Source organism: Camponotus floridanus, unplaced genomic scaffold, assembly GCF_003227725.1.
Source record: "Camponotus floridanus strain SB8 unplaced genomic scaffold, Cflo_v7.5 scaffold127, whole genome shotgun sequence".
Taxonomy (NCBI): Eukaryota; Metazoa; Arthropoda; class Insecta; order Hymenoptera; family Formicidae; genus Camponotus; species Camponotus floridanus.
Genome location: NW_020229245.1, coordinates 248,441 through 274,366, shown reverse-complemented (window position 1 = coordinate 274,366; position 25,926 = coordinate 248,441). Strand labels below are relative to the sequence as shown.

The 25,926-nt window shown below is 31.6% G+C and overlaps 1 protein-coding gene across 3 annotated transcripts in view; it reads left to right on the top strand.

The window, feature by feature from the left end:
- LOC105249726 (sodium/calcium exchanger 2) overlaps positions 1-14,450 on the top strand; it is a 66,969-nt gene extending 52,519 nt beyond the window's left edge. Inside the window, exons 6-10 of one of the 3 annotated variants that reach the window (XM_011255401.3) lie at positions 1,004-1,162; positions 7,891-8,062; positions 10,312-10,621; positions 12,010-12,314; positions 12,939-14,449. In XM_011255401.3, coding sequence (XP_011253703.1) covers positions 1,004-1,162; positions 7,891-8,062; positions 10,312-10,516 — 536 coding nt within the window. In that variant the 3' untranslated portion in view covers positions 10,517-10,621; positions 12,010-12,314; positions 12,939-14,449. Of the gene's footprint in view, positions 1-1,003; positions 1,163-7,890; positions 8,063-10,311; positions 10,622-12,009 lie in introns of all 3 variants that reach the window. The other 2 variants (XM_011255400.3, XM_011255402.3) reach the window with 2 other exon arrangements.
- The last annotated feature ends 11,476 nt before the right edge of the window (positions 14,451-25,926 follow it).

Genomic DNA, 25,926 nt, shown 5'->3' with positions numbered 1-25,926 from the left:
GCACTATCTTCTATAACGAATTGTTACAAAGTTGTATCATTTTTTTATGGCAGCCGTTATCTGTCCCATCTCCCGAGAGAGGAACTGGATGAAAATGTCAGTAGGGTTTGTTTGTAGATTGTTCCTCTCACCTTTTTTTCTGCATGACACTGATGAATAACATTCCGGATAAGCTAGGGACCCAAACCGGAACCGGAACCGATAGGCGTTACATCCTTTTTTGTTTTCGCCAAATCGAAACCCGTATCGAAATTCTACTAGGTTTATACATCATAACTGAATCGATTAAATTATTTTGATCTGTTCTTTTTTTTTGGCTACACACGCGCAAAATAATTTGAAATGTTTATTTTTACTATATTTATATTTAAGTGTATATATGTGTGTGTATAAATTACTTGCCAAAGTTGATTTCACCGAAAATAATCGCGGCTAAAACAGAATTATAACGTGCCTAACGTTATGCGTGATTTAAATAACTTAGATGAGATTAAACTGAAGTAGCTCAATTATTTCCAAGAGTAAATACACACGAGGAAAAAATTACGTAGAAGCTTAATTGAGAGCTCTCGAACGTGCGGTTATGTGGTAATTTGCGTTGGCGTATTATGCAAACGAAGAGCATCAGCACATTTTGTAATTCGCACACAGCTTAATTATGTATCATGCAAAATGATTAAAGCATTCCTTTGGTTGTATTTAACAATGTTTTTTTTAAACTTCAAAAACAACATTGTTGATTTTCATATATTTATTTTACTGAGATATAAATATTAGTAATCTTCACAATTAATAATTCAATCAATTTTTTATAATTAGCCTGTGTGTAATATTGTAAAATGAATTTGTCCCATATTCTTTTATCTCCGTATTTTTGCATATTAATAATTGCATATATTAACTAATTATCCAATTTTTGGAATACTTTTCACTACGTTTGCGTAGCCAAGTTTGATTTAAAATATGAGAAAATAAAGATAGCATTATTTCGTTAAATTTTCAGATATTGCCAGCGGTTACTTATGCTTCATCGTCAGCATCCTAGGGATCGGTGTTGTGACGGCAGTAATCGGCGATGTTGCCTCTTATTTCGGTTGCACTTTGGGCATTAAGGATTCCGTCACCGCGGTGGTATTCGTCGCCCTTGGTACCAGCATCCCCGGTAAGTGTCAAACAAAACGCGAGCTACAGGAAATTGCTGACAAAATTATTTTCTTCTTTTTTCTTCTGGCACAGTTTATTCAGATTATAAAGCAAATAACATTTATCAAATACTCTTTATAACGCTCTATAATTGAACAAAAAAGTATTATAATAAAATTATTTAATTCGAATAATGTTAGATATTTAGTAATATTTATTGTTCAATGTTTTCAATAATGGGATTGTTGTGTAAATTTTATAACTAAAAATTGTTCATATTATTTATTTTAAATGATCTAGTTACTATCTCGTTCTTGACAATAATTGCTAAAATACTTCTATTTTTTAAATAATTTTAAAATTATTATATAATTCATATAATTATTATATAATTTATTTTAATTATTTTGTCACAATTTTGCTAGCTTTTATTATCTCGAAGAAAATTAATATGGATGAAATATAATAGATTTACATTATACGATTTTTTTTTGTATTCTTTTTCCTAATGAATAGCCTTCTGACAAGCTTCTCTCGAATAAAAATGAATAAAAATGAACGCTGCTAATTGTTGTCAAAACGTTATTTATGTCGTAAGAAAGTTGAATGACTTTCGGAAATTCCTCGTTGTACAATTTGCGCAGCAAATCTTAATTCTCGTTCTAAAATTATTGCGATGCAAGTATCCGCGCTATATTGTATGTTTACTTTGACGTTTATTTCTGTTGCATATGATATATTCATCGTAAATGTACGCAGCACCTACATATAAACTGTAATCAAATAGAGATTGTTATTTTCATGGAAACAGCGATGTAATTTTGCAATAACTTGATACATTTTTTTATTATTACAAAAAAATATCAAAAGAATATTAACAGATCATTATCGGTGAATGATGAAGAAAATTAATCCTATCTCGCATTGTTCGCAATAAATATTGTTTTGTAAGAAAAAAATATTATTTATTGGAACAGATGGGGGGAATGATAGAATATATTAGGGGAAAAAGAGAGAAAGAGAGAGCAATATTCATAGACAGAACGATATTAGAGCGATTAATATGCCTCTCTCCTGTTAGTTTACCTTCACATCTCACATTGGTCGCATTCCACTTATGGCGTCCGCCATATTGCGACAGGATTTTGGGATTACAGGAGAACAGCGATAATTTATTGCAGCTGGTCTTTGTAGTCCAGGAACAATGGCCGCCTACGATCCGTGTCCTTTCGTATACGGGGTGGAACGTTTGATGCGCGCGACCATAAGTTTGGATTAAACGCCTGTATAGCCCGGGAAAGTTACAGAAACGTTGCCGAAAGGTTGCAAGTACGTCACTCGATATTGCCGCAAGGTCGTTGTAAAATTGCAGCGAAATTAGAATGTCCCTTCTCGGGAAGCTTACATTGTAATGCAATTTATTTGCGTTGATGCAACGTTTCTGCAAACACGTATGCACATGATGTTACACACAGTGCAGAGATAATCTTAACAAACAGGAGATGTTTAAAATATAAAAAAGATTTGCATCACTTTTTTTATGCACATTTTTTTCGAAAATAAATTAAATGAATAATGAGTGTGTTAATCATAATTAATTGTAATTGTAATTGTAACATTATATGTAGAATAAGATCAAGTCTCGCCCAGATATTGAAAAGTTTCTGTATTTTTCTAGAGACCCAAGACGTGCCTGGCCGCGAAATAACGAATGACTGATCGAAGGTTAATAAGGTTATTAGCTTACTTGAATGTTCGTATTTTCTTTCAATATTTTCCAGGTATACACTTTTCACTCTCGTCTAGTCTGAAATTAGTGATTGGCATTTTTTTGAAATTTGTCCTTTGGCTTCTATTACACTCTTAGCATCTTCATTACCTTTGTCTGACGGAATTAAATTCAATATATAAAAGACAAGGCATTTCTTTAACATCCTACGAGCTTCCAATATATTGTAATCTTGTTGGAATTTTTCATTTATATCTCTTTCCAATGCCTCTGTAACATTGCATTGCAAACATTGATGCAACTTAAATATTTCATGTCTTGTGATTCCTTTCGAATTTTTGAAGAACTTTACGTGACAATTTAAAAGATTGTTATAAAAAAATAAACACTAGAGGGAAGTTTTTAATATCTTCATTTCATTTAATTGTACCAAAATCAAAAGTGCGCATTTAATTGCCCGATAATTATTGAAACGCTCGAATAAGTATCTTTAACGAGAGATCAATGTCGATATTTGTGTATTAAAATCGTAATATTGTTAACCCCTAACTTTTGTACTTGCCTACTATTTTCATATAAAGTCCTATTCGTACGAAACAAAAGCATTTAATAAATCGCTTGAGTGGGCGTTATCAAAAGCTATTAAAAGCTTTACGATAGCTGTAACATTTCAAGTTTCTGGGTCAATAGGTTACCGTCCAAAATTTGCATCCAAAACAACGGCTGCTTTCTATGAAATTGATTATCCTAAATATGTCTACAAAATATAAATGCGCAGTGAATGCAACTACTGCAATTTAACATCAAGAATTTATGAAGAGATATCTCTTTAACTCTGATGCAGTTTTAACTCTCATCATTTTTAAAGACGCATCCCCGGTGTTCTTTCTCTTGGAAACTTTTGCATTTGTTATGAATAAAAGTACATATATACAGGGTGTCTCAGACTTAGTGAAACAGCCGTTAATGGTAGATTTCTGAGATGATTTGAAAATGAAAACCTTAATACCAAAATGTTGCGGAAGATGTAATTTCGACGATACAAAAGATTAAAGATTACCAATCGCGTTACGTTCTCCTGTGCTCAAAGACATAGCGCATCAAGGGGATTGCGAAAATATCGATATCGATAGAGAGATTAATATAAAATAAAAAATAGGATTCTGCAATGAGCGCGATTGTGTCTTCGATGCGACAGTAGTTTGAACATTTTTATGAAGTTTTCCTCAACATTTTGGTTATTAGAATTTTCGTCTCCCCAAATGATCTCGGGAATCTGCTGTCAACGGCTGATTCGTTAAGTCTGGGACACCCTGTATAAAAGTAAATATATTCTATCGATGAGATATATAACTTTTTCACTTCTTCTTTTCTCTTGTTGTGAGGTATAAAATAAAGCATGCATTTTGTTGGAAACGGTTATACATATATATCATAAGTTAAAAAATTCAATGAACATCCCTGTTGTAGAGAATATATTGTATCGTACAATTTCTTCCACTTTTATTCTCTATCTCTTTCTCTTTCGGAAATATTTTCCTGTTCTTTCATATGTGCAACCATTCTGGAGTTTCTTAAGGAAAATTGACTCTCTCTGTCTCTCTCTCTTTTGATCTTGATGCCTGATTTTCAAAATATATCGTTGTTTCACGATATCAGTATCTTCATATATATTTTTTTTTGTAGTGTTGAAATGTGATCTCTTGCTTTCCGTAGATCGCATAACGGAATATGCGCTTCAAAATTGTATCTGTCCCGGAAGCTGAGCCATCACGTCCGAATATCGACAAAATTTGCATGACGTATTGGCTTCCCGGCTAGATTACTTAAGTCGCTGTGCTCTCCTTTTACTACTCTCTCTTTCTCTCTCTCTCTCTCTTTCTCTTCCTTTTCCTCTCCATCTCTCTCTCTAGGTGTTTCTTCTCCTCGTAGAAACTCCGCAAGTAACTTTCTTCTCCCAGAAACTCATCAATATTTATGTCGGAGGATACCTCCGATCTCCCAAAGCACCGCTTGAGATCGGTTCAACGAGATCCTTCTTTTCGCGCATCGCCGACAAAAAAAGCACGGAGAATTTTCCTGAATATCATCTATACAGGGTGTCCGAGAATCACACGCAATATTCGACACCATGCGTCGTGATAATTGCTATTAATCCCACAAGTTATTACGACTATTATCACTACACTCATTAAATTAAATACATCAAATCAAAAGATACACGACGAATTTTTTGTACAATTATGTGACTAATACAATAGTACTACGTTTTATACAGACAAGAAGTGTAGCTCTCCAAGTCACAGAATTTCATAATTATAACATAATGTTATAAATAATTGTACAAATTCCATATTCAACATTTTATATCAACTGTTTTCACAAATAAAGCCCTATCTCTATTTTCTTTTTTTTCTTAATTACTGATTGTGATTAATCATAGCAACATGTTATAAATTCAGCTTACGATTGACAATTAATGAGCCTCCTAAGCGTGATAATTTTATTAATCAATTACCACAGCAATCGTTACAATAATTAATTATTGCTTTGTATTAACGCAAGACTGACTATCATTCACGGCTGATGAATTATTGAGCATACTATTGTGACGACAGCCAGTAGTAAATATCAACGGCGTATACCGGCGACGTAAGCTCAGCGTAAACAATCGCGCTCACTACATTTGATTGATTAATTAGCAAGCGAAGAGTATACTGGAATAATGGTAGCGTAAAGCGGAGAGGAAAGTAAAAATTACAGGAAACGCGATAATGAAAGATCCAAGTTTTATCGATCGGAGGCGATGGAAAAAATTTTTCTCAAAATACATAAATGCGCGATGCAAGATCTCTTCTCGAACAATTATTCGTTAATTATACGAGAATCTCATTTCTCCGGACAGAACGCGACTTTAAGGCACCTGTCGCAGCCTCGCATCCGGGACATAATTCCGGGAGGAAGACTTGAATTGAATTTCAAACGCGCGCGTGTTGCCCCGCGTTATTACGCCACGTTTCGCGAATCTATCTCGTGACGCGGGATTTTCTTGCCCGTCGCTTCACATAACGATGGAACTCACTTTGGGTCGAACTTGTTCCGCTGCGAACTGCAAACTGGTATCGAATCTCTCACGTGCTCGGCGCCAGCGTCAAAGCATCGTTCTGCCGCAAATCGTTCTGCCTCGGTGGAGCCAGGGGATCTTTGATTCCCCGGAATGCGCCCCATAAATCCACCCCCACGTCGTAATGAAACGTAGTTTTATCTCGCGAACGAAGCGCGAATGAAGCGCGCGAGTCGCAATAAAAAGCGTCACTGGGTTAAGGTTGACGGTGGACTCTAATAGTTTAATTTAAAGCCTTTTTTTCTTCGATTCAGAAAATACGTTTACGAATAAATTTTTGTAACGCTATTTTTCAGAATTATCCTGTTATACGGAGTTAAAATAATACATACGTATTTGCATGAAGGATGTAAAATATGAGAATATATAGGATGTTTCTTAATAAGTGCGAAAAATTTTTTCGATGAGATGATTCTTTGTCGGAAATTAAGGAGGATTTTTCACATAAAACTCCTCCAAAAATTAGGTTTTTACGTTTTTATAATTTTGTTTTTGTTCCAATTTTCCCAACATTTACTCTAATTTTATTTTTATTTTAAAATTTAACTTCTCGTAATTCGAATTGTTATTTAGCATCGTGCTGTGCAAGAGAACGTATTTTATTTTTTTTCTTGAAAACTATTAATTTTATGAAAAAATAAAAGAAATAAAAAAGCTTCTAAATCAAACTTTTTAATACATATTTTTAGATGATCATATTCCGGCCTATTAAAAAGTTCTAATAAAAAATTAAATAGGGAGTTAGTGCTAGTTTCATCTTCTTATAACAAAATGAGAGATTTCAAAAAATATTAATAAATAACTTTTACTAGTAGAAAATATTCATCTAATTTCATTTCTTTAGCTTGTTCCAAATTTGAGAAAAAATAAAAACTTAATTTTTGTAGGAGTATATGTTTATATGAAAAATCCTCTTAATTTTCGACAAAAAATCGTCTTCTAAAATTTTTCACACTCATTAAGAAACACCCTGTATAATAATAAAATAGTAATATAAAATAATAATAATAATGAAATAATAATATTAATAAAAGTAACATATTAAAAATGATATAACACTTGGGTGAAATGTTTTTCTCGGTTTTTTGTTAAATATCTCTAAATTCTGATATATAAATGTCGATAGACGATTCCATTAAAAATGAGCGATGAAAAAATGATAACGGAAAAAAAATAATCTCAGAGAATAAATGGCTACCGATGTATGCGCACAATACATTTTTCGGTCATCGAAATATCTCGGTCGTCGGCCTTAAAAACGCGATATTGTTACGCGCATTTGAAACACAATAACGATATATCGAACTGTGAATTAGTTTTTTTTTCCTACTAAAGCTGCAACATTCTATCTCGAGTTATATTATTAATGCAATTTACAAATCTCAAGAAATTTTAATAAATCTTATAATTATTAATAATTATATATAATAATTATATAAAAAATTATAAAATCTCAAGAAATTAAAAAATGCAAGAAATCAATTATTTTTCCCTCTCTCTTAAAAGATAAATTTATAAATAAATATATCTTTAAATCGAAATATGCAAGACAGTATTTCTTACAATTAGTTTTTTCATTTTCCTTTACTTTTTCGTGTCTAAAGTCGAGCTCTACGTGATCTTAAAAGATTGGTCCCTTAAAAAAATATATATTGAAAATCACATTATGTATTTTATTTAAAATAGATAAAATATCGTTCTACTTATATATATATATATTACAAATATGCTGTACAATATTCCGTACCGTAATAAATGCATAACACTAGAGAGAACGTAAGAATATTTTAACAAGAGTCACGTTTTGTTACGTATCGGTAGTTCCTCTATACCGGTGCTCTCTCGATGTATATCCCCTGCTCGTTAAAATGACAAAGACTCGGATTTATTCCAGATACGTTCGCGAGCAAAGTGGCAGCTTGCCAGGACAAGTACGCCGACGCGAGCGTGGGCAACGTCACCGGGAGTAACGCGGTGAACGTCTTCCTGGGGATCGGCGTCGCGTGGAGTATCGCCGCCATTTATCGTGCCTGCCACAACGAGCCGTTCCTCGTCGAACCCGGCAAGTGAGTAAAGCGATCAAACAATTACAGGATCACCAAAGAATGCTCGATTCGCTGTAGCATCCGAGAAGCAGTTCCGAGCATGATTCACTGATTTCTGAAGCTGTATCGCCAAATCATTGAAAGCTGCTGCTGAGACACTTTTTAACATCGATAATAATATTAGAGATAATATCAATTTTATATCAAATTTTTCGAGAAAATTAAAGCATTTCTGGCGATATATTCTGGGTTAATTAAGAGGTGTGTGTTTAATTAAGCTAGACAATTTTCGCGGACACGTTTTCAGTACACGATCGATTCGGCATCGTCACGATAGAATCGGATAAGATCCACGATGATGTTGGAGGAGACAATATTAGGTCAGATTAGAGCAAAATGGCGACATGTCCTCGATAACCAAGCGTCATTTCTCATTTACGATACCGTTGGTGAAACTATTCCCAAGAAATTTGATCGAGGCATCACGACAAGCAACTTGGACGATGTTGCAACCGTGTGTCACCGTCATTGCACCGCGTTAAGGGGTCATGCCTAGTAGACCGAAAAAAGTATGATGTTTGAGAATTTTTTTTTTAAAAGTATAATAATTTTCTTTTCAGAAATAAATTTTTATTCAAAAATACAAATATTAAGGTTGTTATTATATTTTTATTTAAATAAAATATTAGAAAATGTAAAAATTATAATTATTCTCCCAAATACTATTTTTTAACAAACGCTGCGCGGTGAACAATGTTATTCGAAGCTAATTCATCTAATATCAAAAATTCCATAAACTGTAGTTAATGTATGAAATTGTCCAGCAGATGAACGAAGGATTAATCGAAAAATTGTTTTGGGACAAAATGGCAGCCATTTGACACAAAGATATTCTTTTTCGACTTAAAAAATGCTCATTTTTTATTAAATAAAAAAAAGTTATTAAAAAACAAAATCCTTCGTTCATCTACTAGGTTTTTATATGTAGAAGAAACCTGTAAAGTTTTAAGCAAATCGGTGTAACGGCTTTCGAAATATCTTGCTCACCGACTTTGAAAAAGTGATTTCGAAAAAACACGTTTAAGATTTATGTCAAGTTTACGTTTAAATAAAATTTAAATAGATTTTTTAATTTACACAGAATCATCTATTCCGGGTCCATATAATTTTAGTTTATTTAAATCTTTATATATTGGCTTGATAGCCCTCAAAACATCAAAGTTAAAGCTTTATTGTCGTGTTTAAACGAAGTTATAAATTCTTTTAGGAAACTTTTCAATATGATACTTAAAAAAATATAAAAACATAAAAATCGGTTTTTTTACTTTTATGACTAGGCATAACCCCTTAAGAGATGATGTATCGACGGAAGAATTCAAAATCAGTTGTTTATCTGTCTTATTAATAGATGTTACGCCATTTTGATCAGAGAACTGCTTTGGAATTCGTAAATTCTCCATTAAAATGGCCGTATTCGAATGTTCAACATTTCGTGGGCGTTATTTCGCCTGGAAAATAACGTTGTTTAGATGTCGTCAATTGCGAATCCCTGCTTCGCAATTTTCTATTCAGCTAGAATCCCATTTTACGAGGATCTCGACGGGAGTTGCCGCTCCCAAGATTTAACTTTGTATCGGATAAAATTTTCGCGAAAATCGACGACAGATGTGCACGAGAGGTATTTCGTATTTTAATAAATTAAGTTACATCGCGTGCGCTGTATTAATCCAAATAATTTCGCAAAGAGTAAATTTCAGTTCTCGATTTCCGGAAAAAAAAATTTAAACGACAAGTTGTCAGTTCATGGTGCGTGGTTATCGAACTTGCAAATGCCCATCCGTCGATCGACCTTAAACGAGAGTCAAGTTTCGACGCTGCCGATCCGGAATTGGGAATGAATCTGCCATCGCGGCGTAAAAGTTTTCCCATTTATCTTCGTAGCGAGAAATCTCGCTGAAATCTAGAGTTTGAAATCTCAAGAAAATAGAAAGAAAATGTCCCCTGGTAAATTTTTATATTTATCTAATAGACGTACGATATTTGTTCGAGCATAAATAATGAGATTTCGATCAAAGATGTCGATTAAATGGCATTAATTTTCAAGGTTTTCAGGAATTTCGAAAAATATTGTTTCAAGAAAGATAATTTTAGTCATCATAAAGTTCAATATTTTGCAGTTGGATCTTTCTCGCGATCGCATCTCTCGCTCTAAAATTCCAAGTACAGGGCTTTTCCACAGCAATACTCATGTGACACATTTTATGACGCAGCCTGGCCTTCTCTGTCACCATATTCTGCACCGAGGCCTGCCTGGTGATCGTGGTGCTGATGGTGAGGCGAATGAAGTCGATCGGCGGCGAGTTGGGTGGACCTTTTTTACCCAAGATCGTCACATCCGTGTTCCTGTTCTCCCTCTGGTTGCTCTACCTCATCATGTCCACCCTCGAGGCCTACGGCGTAATCCAGGGCTTCTAAACTAAGAGAGAGGCCCGTGCGACGCCATTACGTCGGCCTATCCACTGCGTATATATCTTAGCTCTGGCGTCCGCCAAGGCGTGTGCTCAACGAAACTTGTATCCGGTAAGTCTGTCGATTGCTCCGACATTTTAGGACGCTTCCGTTGCCGTGCGCTTCGAGATCGTGCTGTGTTTATTTCTGGAAAATCGAAAACCCATCGCGCTGTGTTTATTTCTGGAAAATCGAAAACCCCGTTACCAAGGCGCCATTAAAACGTCAAAGATGTTGTTTCAAGCTGTTGAATTCAACTGCTATGAATATCAATATTATGACCGAATATTACGAGGCTAATTCACCAAGATGTCTTAAGCCAAGATTAAATATAGCGAATGATCGCTATCGTGCAGACAGCCTTTTGTACGTTCGACGTACAATGTTTCCACGTCACTTACATTCGAATTAATTCGAATTTTACGCAAATTAACAAAGAATTTTTTACACTAACAAATCGAAATATATTTTTCGATTTTATTCGGAATACATATAATACGGAAGAGCAATTTACACTGCAAATATTTTTCTCTCTTAACAATTATTATATTATTAATTCTTAATTGATTATTCTTATCCAATTTTTTTTCTTAATTTAAGCCAATTTTTTACATCTTTTTTGGGGACCTAATTCCTTTAAGGGATTATGCCTAGTCATAGAAGTAAAAAATTCCTTTAAGGGATTATGCCTAGTCATAGAAGTAAAAAAAAACCAATATGTTTTTATATTTTCTTGAAGTATATCATATTGAAAATATTTCCTAAAAGTTTCAAATTAATCGGATGTAAATTGAGGGAGTAAGTGTATCTTTCATGAAGTATCAGAATCTATAATTTCGTTTAAACACGACTATGAAGTAAACTTGACACAAATCTTAAACGCGTTTTTCTCGAAGTCACTTTTTCAAAGTCGGTGAACAAGATATTTCGAAAGTCGTTACACCGATTTGCTTGTAACTTTACAGGCTTCTTCTACGTATAAAAACCTAGTAGTGAACGAAGGATTTTGTTTTTTAATGAATACTTTTTTTTAGTTAATAAGAAATGAACAATCTTTAAGTCGAAAAAAATATCTTTGTGTCAAATGGCTGCCATTTTGTCTCAAAACAATTTTTCGATTCCTTCGTTCATTTGCTAGACAATTTCATACATTAACTATAGTTTATCAAATTTTCGATATCAGATAAATTAGCTTCAAATAGCACTGCTTTTTTTAAAAAACAGTATTCGAGAGAATAGTTAGAATTTTTACATTTTTTAATATTTCATTTTAAAAAAATAAAACTGACTAGACATAACCCCTTAACAATTATATTATTAATTTCTAATTATTCTTATCCAATTTTTTTTCTTAAATTAAGTTAATTTTTTACATCTTTCTTGGGAACCTAACTCCTTTAAATTCCTTCTCACGTCCATGTAAGTCTTTCTTTAAAAGTCTTCCCCGATTTTGATTGCAGGATACAGAAGCGGAATCGGAATGGCACGATTCCGCGAAGAACAAATTCTGAACTGTGCCGGGAACTTACATAAGTTCACCCCCAACCTGAGACAATTAACAACGAACGTGATCGCGTGACGTATTAAATGCGTGGATATACGTGTATGTGTGTGCGTATGCGTGCGTGTAGATACCTGAGAGCGCAAGTGTGCGTGCTTGCGTGAATCCGTCTAATGAAGAAAATAAAGAGAATCGATCGAGGAGAGAGAACGAACGGAGGAGGAAAAAGTAACGAGATGGGGAGGTGTGCACGAGAAAGAAGAAGTGAGTTTGCCTTAAAATTATTTCAAAAAGAAGGAAAAGGATAAGTGCGTTCTAGTCAAGCCGTATTCCCCGCGAGGAGAATTTGGCCGGAATCAAAAAGGAAAAGAGGAGGAGAGAGTGAAGATAATATTAATAAGTATTTCTTTTTTGTGCACGCGGTCAAATCTCGCGAATATACGTGTATTTATTTAATCCTCCAAGGAGTACAGGGGTTTCTATGGTATTTTAGCAGCGAACTGTATTGTGTCAATTTCTTTTTCTCGCCGGATAACGACTGTAATCGCTAATTTTACTCGTATGTATTATTGTACGATATTCCTTTTATGCCGAGGGAATCTTTCGTCGGATCGATTTTCGATTATGTCAGAAAGATTTCCAAGGAGTGCGAAAGCACGTGAACAACTATTGAACCTAGTTGCAAAATAGGACCACCTTTGAAAATCAAATTTTTAATCTCTCTCTCTCTCTCTCTCTCTTTTTCTCTCTCTTTCATTTCAATTTATATTTTAAAAATTAATTTCCAATCTAATATATTATAATTCTGATCGTTAAATTATTGTATCCGTTGGAAGAATCTCTTTTCTCGACGCAAGTCTTTTGGTAAAGTGTATTTTTTATTTTTAGATTTGCGATGAAACGCCAAAATAGAACTTGTAGTCTTTGGTATACGAGAAGTGGCGATTGGTCGACGTTGCATAACCACGTCGGACTTGCGGTGAAATTCGAAAAAATAGTGCATTTTTGTCGTCGCAACAATTGCACAGCCACAAAACGTGTGTAGGCGTTTCTATAGCACACGCGTACGGATCTAATCGGATTTGCCGTTTTCGTGCGATTTGCCGGTTGGTCAAGGTTGCCGGATTCTTTCATCTCGGATCTAGAACAGCTGATGTCATTGCCATCTGTCATGTGTGAAATGAATAAATAAACAACTTTTTGACAAAAAAACTACCGCAACTGTAAATTGCGCGATTCATTTTACGTGTAAAAGATCGGATAAGCTTCCGAAGTGGGGCGAAAAATTGTTAAAATCTTTTTTAGAAAATTTTTTTTTCAATGCAAATGCCATATGCACGGTTTAGATTTCAAAGTGAGACATGGCATAGTAGAATTTAGACCTCAGGCAAGCCCATTGACGACTTGTAAATCCCTCTCAGCGTTCGCGACGAGAAATTATACTTGTTCAGATTAGATTTTTACATAGAAATGTTGTAGACTAGGTTTTCATTAATATGATGATCAATGTTAATGATGTCTGAAAATCATATCTTTCAAACTTTATATAGAATAATTTACAGAGAGCATTCAAGGAGTAATAATTACTTGGATTTATGAATCCTTCATTTCATTATTCAAACATTGATCAAACAACTCCCTTTATCGCTTGCCATTATCTCTTGAAAATTTCAGCATTAATTAAATATGCATAATTATAATATGCTTCATTGAACTTGAAGGAAGTAAAACTAGCAGTTAGGACAATTATATTATTTTTCTAACAATTCAACAAGTGTAAGTATTTCCTAAAAATTCATAAAATTACTGAATAACTTTATTGACGAAATATAGGTTTAAATATAGGTTTATTTCTTTCAAAATAGATCTCTCTCTTAAACTTCAAAAACTTAGACTTTAAAAAACGTAATAAAAAAGTCTCAAAAAAAGATGCAAAACATTAATTGTACTTTTTAATCTTTCAAATATTCTACAGATGGATATTTTCGGACACTCATCAGATATTTTTATCATTTTCTTACGAACGTAATTAGAGAGGGATTTTAAGATTATCGTCAATCGGGAGACAATGTGAATTGTTAACAAACTTAATAACTATCTTGCCAGCAAGATCGCGTTATTAAATACCAGCAGAAACATATTTACAATTGTTAAGCTATAGATATCACGACAAATGTTGATTAGACTTGTCCCTCCCCTCTTTCCCCCGCGAGTTGTATCGCGGTCTTCGTTCGAATGTATAAATCGCACTCGTTTTCCAAAATTACAACGTAGAGAATTACATACCGATGTGTAATCTAATATATACAGAGTGTCAGGGCAATCTCTTCCCAAAAAAGCTCTTATAGCTTAACCTCGAGAGCTTTCCAAAACACTATAATAAAGTATCTTTTCATCGAGTATTTTTCGAATTATGAGACTTGAAATAATCTTTTAATTTTTACATAAACCATAAAATATCTAGTAAATTTTTCGATTACCTTATCTCAATACTTTTATGTACAAAATAATGAGAGGAATCAATTGATGTGACGAAAACGCATAACTGTTCCGAAAAGAAAAATATGTAAATGTTAATTGCAAATTACATATTTTTTCTTCGAAACAATTATGTATTTTCTTTACACCAATTGATTCCTTTCATTATTTTGTACATAAAAGTATTAAAATGAGATAATCGAAAAATGAATATTTTACTAAATATTTTATGGTTTATGTAAAATTAAGAGATTATTTCAAGCCTCATAACTCGAAAAGTACTCGATGAAAAAAATATTTTATTATAGCATTTTGAAAAGCTCTCGAGGTAAGCTGCAAGAGCTTTTTTGGGGAATATATTGACACCCTGTAAATACGGAATCAAATGTTTGGAATTTTTGTTTTACGCGATTATATTCTCATAATTCTATCAAAAGTTCAAATTGCATATCGATATTATGAGAAAAATATGATTCTTTACGATATTAATTTTGAGAAGAGGAGGCGTAAAATGTTCTCGTTGGTCTTCACTGCCTTTGATCGAGGATCGCGTCATACGCGGGGCGAACAATTATGCAACAGTTATTCGAATTGGGCGCACTACGACCCGATGACACTCATTTTAGGATGTCGATACGATAGTATCGCTTCAACATCGCATCTGCATACATAATCTGAATTCAGAGTGTATGCCAGTGTATCCCCCTCCCCCTTTTCTCCGCCTTACGCGATCAGTATTGAATTTTAAGTTTACAATTGTTACAAGAATCTCGTACGATTTTCGGGGGATTTTTAGAGTATGTCTAAAAATAGGTGGCCATTTTTAGAGAGCGCGACATGTTCTGTGGACAGAAGCAAAGAAATACCTCGTATGAACATGATTCGAATATTATCGCTAACATTTTGTAATCGTTAACAGGCTTTTGTAACGTACACCATGAAGGAAGAAATTATTTCTCACACACACACACATACACACACTCTCTCTCTCTCTTTCATCCCCCGCCCTGTTAATTAATCTCAGATTTAATCTCTGTCGTGTGGTCTTAAGACGAGGTGCTCTCTCTCATAAAGGATGTCGCTTTAAAATTGTTGCATAAACGAGAGTAAGCTCGTCGCTTATTTGTTTCTGTATCAACCTACATCTGAAGTGACAAGTACGATATATTTAGTGGCTGCTACAAAATACTACGAAAGACGACGAATAATCGATTTACAGAGCTAATCCTGATTAGCATTAATCCTGATTCTCAAGATAGCTTTATCTAGATAAAAACAGATTTAAAGAACGACCGCGAATCGTTGTTACTTTGCTTCATGGTGTAATTTTGCTCAATGAAACTCTCTCGTTCTCTTTTACCTTCTCTCTTTCTTTCTCTTTCTTTTTTTACAGTCGTATTGGATTATGACGTCAAATATAAAAGATTATGCACCAGTTCTTTTTGCATATTCCAGATGATCCCCTAAATTAATGAGACAATGAACGCGTATAATCATCTCGATTTATAAAATCGCTGTTATTTTACAACATTTAAATCGTGTTTCACTTGCTTAATGTATTCATGTTATTTAATCAATTAATTTTGGGAATGCCATTAATAGAATCAGCTCTTGCAAAACATGATAATAAATGTTTATTTATTATCATATTTTGCAAGTTAAATGTCTGTAAATTAATTGTAAATTAATTTTAATTTTACATTTTACATTTTAGCTTGCTTTATCAAACTTTAATGAATGAGAAAAAATTTTGCTTGCTTTCAGACATAATTTGAAAAAATAATTTATATAATCTTTTGATTGTGATATCATAATGCAACATGACTGGAACATACATGTATCTAGTCAAATCGTCGGATCGATTTAGTTGATTTATTTAAAAATTCATATCGTGCTTTTAGAAAAAAATTTTAAGTCGTTTTAAGTTCGATATATTCTGTTTTTTCTTTCAAAATATAAAATTTCTTTTCCGTCCCAAGAAAAAATCGCTTCCACTCAATTTGATATATTAATTAATATGACTGCTTGACGTACATATCAACATTTATATTAATATTTATTAAATGTTTCTAATTAGATAAGGCACATTAAAGTCAAGAAAAATACAAGTGCAAAGCTTTCAGTAGAACAATATTTTAATTAATTATATTACGTTAATTATATTTTCGCTCAATATATTTCGTATAATGTTATGTCAAATTATTACATAATATGTTAAATTAATTTATTTTTTATTATAGTATACAATAATTTATACGTACTTATTATGCAAAAATAAAAAGTTTTTAGTAATAAGAGAATGTGACAAATTATTATAGTACAATATATCAAATTTTCAAATATTGAATTATTAAATAAAGAAAAATAACAGTACGTTTATTAGAAGCAAAAGTTGCATATTTGGATACAAAATATATTCAAGAATACTCAAATTAAGTATAATTATCGAAATAATAATTTAAATTATTTACAATATTAATTATTTTTATAAGCATCACTGTATGTTATAAAATTTATTATGTTTGTACACCATTAATATTTTTTTCCATTATTCTTGGCCTTATTATAAAAATAATTTAGAATCTAAATTTGATTGAAATAAATAACTGACTGCAATATTATAATTATATATGTTGTCAAGTAAATCAATTTTTTGTTAATTTTAATCTTCAAATATTGTGATAGCTAATTTAATTTTGCAGCTTTTCAACTTTATTTCATCATTCATATGTATATATGCGATTATCTAAATATATATAAAAGTAATGAAATTAAGTCTGCTTTCCAATTAATATAAAAGACATTTAGTTTTCAATAGTTTGATTTTTGTTTTAACGCTATAGTAGACGAATTTGTCTATAGTACTTTTGATTAAAAATTTTGAAAGATTCCGTCCATTGGATCAATATTATATTATATTTGTCGATTTTTTTCAGTTTAATAAATCTTTTGAAATTATCGGTTTTTTCTTTTTTGTATTCCTTTGCGATTTTCCCTTTATTCCTATTAATGTTACAACTTATGAATTTATGTTAATCAATCAACTGGCATACAATCACAATATGTGTTATTATTTAACATATTATAATTACATATTATAATAATATATTATAATTAGTGAGAACATATTTCTTACAGATTATACTTAATTTATCGGTTTTAAATTTTGCTTTAAATATGAGATTTCATTTGAAATAAATTTTGCTTTAAATTATTATCTCTTTAACTCATTAAAAATTATGTCGTTTTTTCTTGTATTTGAATTTTACAATTTCAACTTTTCTTTCTCGTCGTAAATCAAGAAAGAGTACAAAATAATTTCCTATTTTTTTAATTTTATCTCTATTTACAATTCGAATATATTCTTTTTATTTTATTTTAATTTTATTTTATACGTGTATATATTTACGGTAAATGGCTGAACAGAAAAGATTCCGAAAGAGAAAGAAAGAAAGGTAAATTGAATGTACGAGAAAGGAAGAGAGATATAATACGTTTAATTCAATAGCAAGGAAACGTAAAATGGGAACTTATAATGGCAAAGAAAGTTTCCGCCATTAGTCGACAAATTAAGTTAAACGCAATGATTTCTCAACCATAAGATTTTTCCGCGTTTAATTTACTATTTATTGAAAGCAGAGAACTTTAACCACCCCTTTACCTTTTCCATCAAGCTCAAGATAAATGTCGAAAGATGTTTCCGACCGCAGCCACGCAGAAAGAAAGAGCAAACGCTTGTAAAAAGAAAAAAAAATGCGAGCACCCATACAGCACAGGCCATTGTTGTTACATTGCAGCAATATTGCCGCAATATTGCTGCAATGTAACAACAATGGTCTGTGCTGCATGGGCACACACAACAGGCGAATAAATATTTTATTAATCCGAGTTTCGCGATAGTTGTGTATTATGTAAGTATGTATGTGCGCGTTACACATTAAGGCGTACACAGAGAAAGACACTCAATAGCAAAGCGTTCAAGTGATAATACAGTAAACGGGATCCGAGAGCGTCTCCCGAACCTTCGTCGCTCGACTGCTGGACCGATTGGAACGCTGTTTACGCGAGAGATAGTTTTAGCCAAGATAGTTGTATAGCTACGAGTAAATTTCCCGATACGAAATGTGCTCCAGGTGGCCGAGAGAATGTTCCGAACGCGTTATGTATGTACGCACTGTACAACAATGGCGTCTCGATCTCTTTGTTCTCCGGAGAATCCCGCAACAATTAACTCGACGTGGAAAAATGAGTAATCCACCCTGGTCTCCTCGTTTTCCTTTTTACGTCACACGCTGGACGTGATACAAATATCAAAAAAAAAAAAAAAAAAAGGGAGAAAGCGAAAATTACGACAAATTTATTTTTGTAAAATATTTTCCGCGCAACGTTCGAACTTGATTGGCGCGCCTGGTTGCACCTGAGAGAATCGGAGGCGACAGACGAATGGAAATAATTAATCGAGCGTAATCAAAAGTGCTACACGTACCTCAGCGCTCGTTTGCATTGCAGCGTCGTCGACGAGGATTCAACAATGACGTACGATCTCTCTCTCTCTCTCTCTCTATTTCTGTCTATCCCTCTCTATCTCTTTCTACTTCTACGTCTTTTCATATCTATCTATCTATTTATCTATCTACCTGATTTTTCCTTCTCATGTCTACTCCTGTCTCTCTCTTTCTCTTTCTCTTTCTCTTTCTCTCTTTCTATCTCTCTATTTTCAAATACCTGATTGAAGAGTTTAGAAGAAGAATGCAATCTATTATTTGTTGTAAGTAAGCATTCTTAAAAATTTTAAAAATTTGAATAAAAAATAGAATTTTCTAAACTCTTAAATATGAAATCATCCAATTTAAAGTAGACCTTACGAAATATGGATTTACATCTTTCCTATTCTTACGTAATTCTTTCGATTCTCTTTAACTTAACATTAAAGATAATAGAATAAAACGAAGCACGATTAATGATAAAATGATACAAGTCATTGCAAAGATTAGTTTTTTTCGGGATTTAGAACTCATTGTCCGACAAATTGCGCAATCAAACTATTCGAATAGTTTGAAATGGAAATTAAAGGCTCTGAACAGTTCGTAGGATTCAAACGGAATTGATACATTGTTTGATTAGATCGCAATACTCAAAAGTTCGATTATTCAAACGATTTAGGCACAAAACAAGACTCGAATGCGAAAGTAATAGTATTCCTCGAAAAAGAATAATAATCAATATTATATAGCATGTTCCTTTTTCAAGATATTCCGCGCGCCTAACACACACTTTACTTTACTACATATTTTATCTAAATTAAAATACACACACACGAACTGTGTTCAAATATATCTTCTCTCAGGCCTGAAAAATCCAAACAATTTATGTCATTATTATATAATTGAGTTTAATTTCTCAATTAAAAATTTTATTTTATATTATATCGATAAACCGCGCGCAAGTCTCTCAAAATCAATTAACTTTGCAACGAATTATACAGGAAAGCGAAATATGATTGAATTGAAAAAAACTGTTTTCATACTCAAAAAGTTATGAATGTCATATTTTTTTTTAATTGATAATCGTGTTGGTCTCGTTTTCACTTTCAAATAAAAAAATATAATTTGTATTTGTAACAAAACGCATACCTCATGATTATCTATATGTTTTTATTCATCTGATTGTATATTTTTTTAATTTATTTTTACTGTAATTAATACATTTCATTTATTTCTACCGTGTAACTTGTACATTTTATATTTGTACCCATCTCCGTCTTTTTTTTTTAGGCAACGTTTTTGATATCTTTTGTAATTTAAGGGCTTGTTTTCATCAATTTTATAAAAAAATAGCATCCGTTTTATCTCATATAATCATTTTTTTCCCGATTCTCAAGAAGAACTTGATGAACCGATTTCGATTTTAAAGTCTAAGATTCTTTCAATTTCTGTATATATAAAATGCATTATAAAAATTCCGTTAACCGTTTTATAAACAACGTTAACTTGAATGTCGGCGCGATTGAAATCCGTCAAGAGCGCATCCGCGCGCTCGAGAGCCTCTTTTTTTCCCTTTGTAAATTTCCGATTCGGGCCAACTGATAACAGGCCAACCGTTTATTGCGCCCCGTCACAATAAAACGGACGTAGGTTTGGTTAGACGAACCGAATTTTGCGTATCGAAACGTGACACGCTTAAAAAATCGCTGTTCCGTGAAAAGAATTCGCGAACGTCACGCGTTCGATATTTCGCGCGAGAATTTTCCGGGGGAGAGTCCTGCGGGAATAATTCCAGCGCTCGTTGCTCTCGAACAATGCTGATTGAGATCGAATAGATCCCCTTGTCGTGTAGAGTGTTAACGAAAAATGAATATATCGGAGAATTATATCTCATTCCCAAAGCTATTTCTTAATTTAAAAAAAAATTATTCCAATTTTTCGTCCTATTAAATTAATTTAATCAATCGGAAAATCACTTATCCACGTATATTTCTGTTAATCTTGACATACGTGAGCGCGCATCGTATACAAACACACTGTATCTATGAAGCAGAGTTTCATATTGCGTGATAATATTTCGTTTTTTTTTTAATTATGAGTATGCATGTTAAGTGTATGAAATATTTATATCGTTTTCATTAAAGTCAAGTTTAAAATTAAATTGCATGTTATGAGAATATTTTCAAAAACTTGGATAAACATTGCGCGTGTAACAGATGTTATTGTAAACAGAAAATGCTACATGGAAAAACTGTTGTTATCGAATCAATACACATGTTTTATTTTTTTTTCCATTTTAGTTAACTTTTAAACAATCAGTCACTGCGACTTTTTACTAATGTTTTTATTATTATTTTCAAATACAAATATCTTTACTATTAAATCATCGAAATTATCGGAATTTATCTCGCATTGTCGAAAAAGAAATCTTGCATATAACGATGCTGTTATTTATCACATATTTTATAATCATAATGACCGGTGATTTAATAAGGTAAAAATATAACACACGTGATGACTAAATACTATTAAGACGAAATCAATTATTATTGATAAAAGAATGCAGGAAATAATTTTCAATGCATAGCTATGGAAATAAAGCTTTGTGCTGAATATTATTATAATTATTATAATTATTATATTATTATTATTATAAATGAACATAGGCAAAATTATTTTTGAGTCGGAATTTGAATTATAAGTTTTATAACATCCTAATAAAAAATACTTTATAAATTATAAAAATTGTTTATTTTTTCTTTTTTTCCTTTGACATCATAAATGGAAATATCTTATAAACTGTTAAATTTAAAATAACTTTATCTGAGGTTTCTAACAAATACCAAACAATATTTTTCGACATATGTTTAATTTCAGTATCACTCTTATAAATTCTTCAATGATCAAAAAGATTTAAATAACGGAAATGAATCGCAAATCAAAAGAGATCTACCTTGAAGAATAAAAAATATTAAGAATATATATATATTTCAAAGATATCTTACGATAATATAATTTTGTTACTACTTTTATACGTATTTATATTGCGATAGTTATCATTTAAATTGTTGAAGTATGTATAACATTTGTAAACGAGAGCAACGAGCGCGAATTATTCTCGCAAAAAGTACTACAATTTGCATCATGATGGTTTGTTTCAAATTTGTACCTTTTTGAAAAATTTTTCCTGTAAACAATTGTTACTCAATACATTGATTTTATAATAACATTATTAGAGATTTACAGCGGACGTACGGTTCGGGTTCGAAATTCGTGCGTAACATTGAATTAATTTGTAATAATTTGATAAATGTATCTATAAAACGCAATCGATTTGCCTTCATTACGGCAGTCTCCATACTAATACACATAATGCGTTCAATCGCGTTCAATCGCAATATGCCGTTTATTCCGCATTTCCAAATAGAAGCCGAAACTATGGGCGCATATAATTTCGTAAAGCTTAAATTCCGATGTTATAAATATGCGAGTGAACTTTATGTGTGCAACTTGAAATGATATCCAAAACATTAGCGAAATTAAACTTTACAAGATTATATCAAAATGCTATGTATTCAAAACACAGACTGTCGTTACATGCGGCCAGCCCCCATCGATACATCCATGAATATCAACCGTAAATGTCAAGGACATTAAATTCTAAACAAATTTAAGACAAATTGGAAACAACGAATAAAATGGTCGTATCAAAGGGCCAGTAGTTATCTCCAAAACTCCACTTTGACTGTAAGAGACCGTTGATTGTTTCACATTGATTAGTTTTTTTTTATCTTAGTTTTAATACTTTAGAGAAATTAGTTGAAATTAGATTCGTACTATTCACTTAAAAGTTATATAGGGTGCCAGGGCAATTTCTTCCCAAAAAAAAACTCTTGTAGCTCACCTCGAAAACTTTTCAAAACTATAATAAAGTATCTTTTCATCGAGTACTTTTCGAGTTTTGAGGCTTAAAATAATTTTTTAATTTTTACACAAACCATAAAAAAAATCTAATAAAATATTCATTTTTCAATTATTTTATCTTCATACTTTTATGTACAAAATAATGAGAGGAATCAATTAATGTAAAGAAAACACATAATTATTTCGAAAAAAAATATGTAATTGTTAATTGCAAATTCCTCATAATTTGAAAAATACTCGATGAAAAAATACTTTATTATAGTGTTTTGAAAAGCTCTGGAGGTAAGCTACAAGAGCTTTTTTTGGGAAGAGATTGCCCTGACACCCTGTATAAGTCATAAAGATTACTATAAATTTATTATAATTATATGTTGAAATTATATATATGTATATAAATATATACATTTGCTTGTTTTGTACAACTTATTTAGAAATAAATAAATATTAATGTTAAATCCTTGCAAAGGACTGTTAAACGGGCCAATTTTGCGTAATATAATAAAACGTATAATTATATATAAGCTATATTTATATTAACACTTATTGAATTTCGATGTTAGATCTCTCCGATATCTTTTTAACGTGATTAAATCGGAATGATTCAAGAGTTTATTATCTTTGAAATAAGTCATTGCGTATTAACGAATGATGCAATCGAATGATATAATTATTTTCTACAAATAATTGATATATTTATAATAACTTTCTAGTTCTATGTTTCGTTACAAACTCGTCGGGATAAATTACCTCTGTAACAATAATCAGCGTTCGTGGAAACAAAATTAAGCGATACGCACAACAAGGACCAGTAAAAGTATATAACAAAAATACAAAATGAATCAAAAGTCTGAAGTAGAAGTTGAAGCAAATTAATTTTTTGCACTTTTTCTTGGTACATTTTATGAGCAATAAAATAATGTTTTAAATCTTTAATGAATTTTAAAAAATAATCTGTAAAATAATATATTCTCTCTATTTTGTAACATTTCATGTTAAAATTTGTCAATTTTTTTAATGTTAAAAAATTATTGTATGTATAGTTTATTAAAAGAATAAATAAAAGAATGTGTATAAAAAATTTTTAAAATTCCTTTTGATGAATTATTGAATAATAATTTTTCCTCCATTATATTCGACAAGAAGTAAAGAGTGCAAAAAATTAAAGCATCGATAGTTTTAGCTGAAATATTTCACACGACTGATTAAAATCAATTAACGCGAGTCATCGATTTTTCTGTTATATTACCTATTGTTATACTTATTTATTCGATATAAATTACTTTGGTCCTTCGTTTGATTAATTAATAAGTCATAAAAACGACCAACATTCAACGATAAAAAAACCTTTGTATTCAGACCAAGCATTGTGACAAATGCGTAAATTATCAAACATTCATGAATTAAAAAAAAATAAAAAATTTTGCTCGGAAATTTCACGATTCAATCAAGAATGAAAATTTTTTAATTTTTCAATGTTTGCGCATTTAATTAAATTTTTTTTTTCAAGAAAAAAACTTTAATAAAAATATAATCTATTAAATATATTCGGTGTTTTATTTCTATCGAATCAGGAAAATATTTTATTCTAAATTAATCGTATTGATAAAAATTTCGATATAATTCTAATTTACGACAAGGCACAATTAAGTTTTTAAATATTTATAAAAAAATATATACACCTAAAAACAGGGATTTTAACAAAACGAATTTTTTTATTTTTTATTTGCAACAAAAAAATTTAAATTATTAATTTACTTCCTTCTCTCTCTATTATTTTGACTCGATAAGATCTTATCTCTGGATGACGTCGTAAGCTAAGATTATACCGTAAAGATTTTTTAAGGCATTTATTTAATGTTTTTTATATCTCTAATTTTTTTATTTACTTTTAATTTATATATATCATTTTTTTATATTATTTCTATTTATATAATTCACGTGGGATCGTACAGAAATTTTGTTTAACTGTTGAAGAAAAGATGACTGCACGATAAAACTCATTTTTCGATTCAATTATTCACGTACACAAAACGAAAGTAGAAGCAACAAATTCGTTCGAAAGTAGACGCCTACGTAAGGAGATGTGCTAGGAACAGGTAGAAAACTTCCTTATAAGTCTAATTTATAAGAAACAGATTTTGTACAATTTCTAGTGTTTTTAATACAATTTCTGCTTTCGAATGTCATCTTATGAATCTTATATCACATTCGCGGGGCTGGCCGCACCATCTTGTAAATATCATACAATCCCAAGATAAGTCGTTTCTGCATTTCACCAAACGTTATCTGTAGGTCCCCTGGATCTTTCCTTCCCTCTCTTACTCTCTCTTTCTCCGCGATATATATATATTTCTCTCCTTCTTTTTTTTCTTAAAGATATATACACATAGACAACACACATATTTATATATATTATACATATAAATACACACATACACACGATACACATATACGTATAACACACATGTATGTATACCTATGACTATACTATGTACCGTACTACTATCGTGTGAAAGATATATCACACTCTGTGCTATCATTCAATCTATCTTTACTGTCTTTACATGTCTTTAACGACGTAGACGATATTAGTTAGCGAATAAAAATATTTATAATTGCTCTCTTGGAAAGGAGAACGAAAGTTGCAAGAATAAATGTACGGAGGATCCAGAGTAAAAAATAGACCAACTTCATATAATATTCATGTATCATTTTTTACTTAAAATATACATATAATACCTACACTGTTGTCAAAGTGCATTAGTGCTTTATTAATATTAATTTTTCTTTTATTATCAAATTCATATATGAGGCAAATTTTCTGTACGCAAAAAAAATCCTCGGTTTCCACTTCGCAAAGTAGAGGAAAAAAAAAGATACTGCCCAGCAAACATCAAATAATTTATATAACTGTTAGTTATAATTTCCCACTTGACAATAGAATTGTTACATGCTATATAACTGTTATATAACTAATATACATAACATGT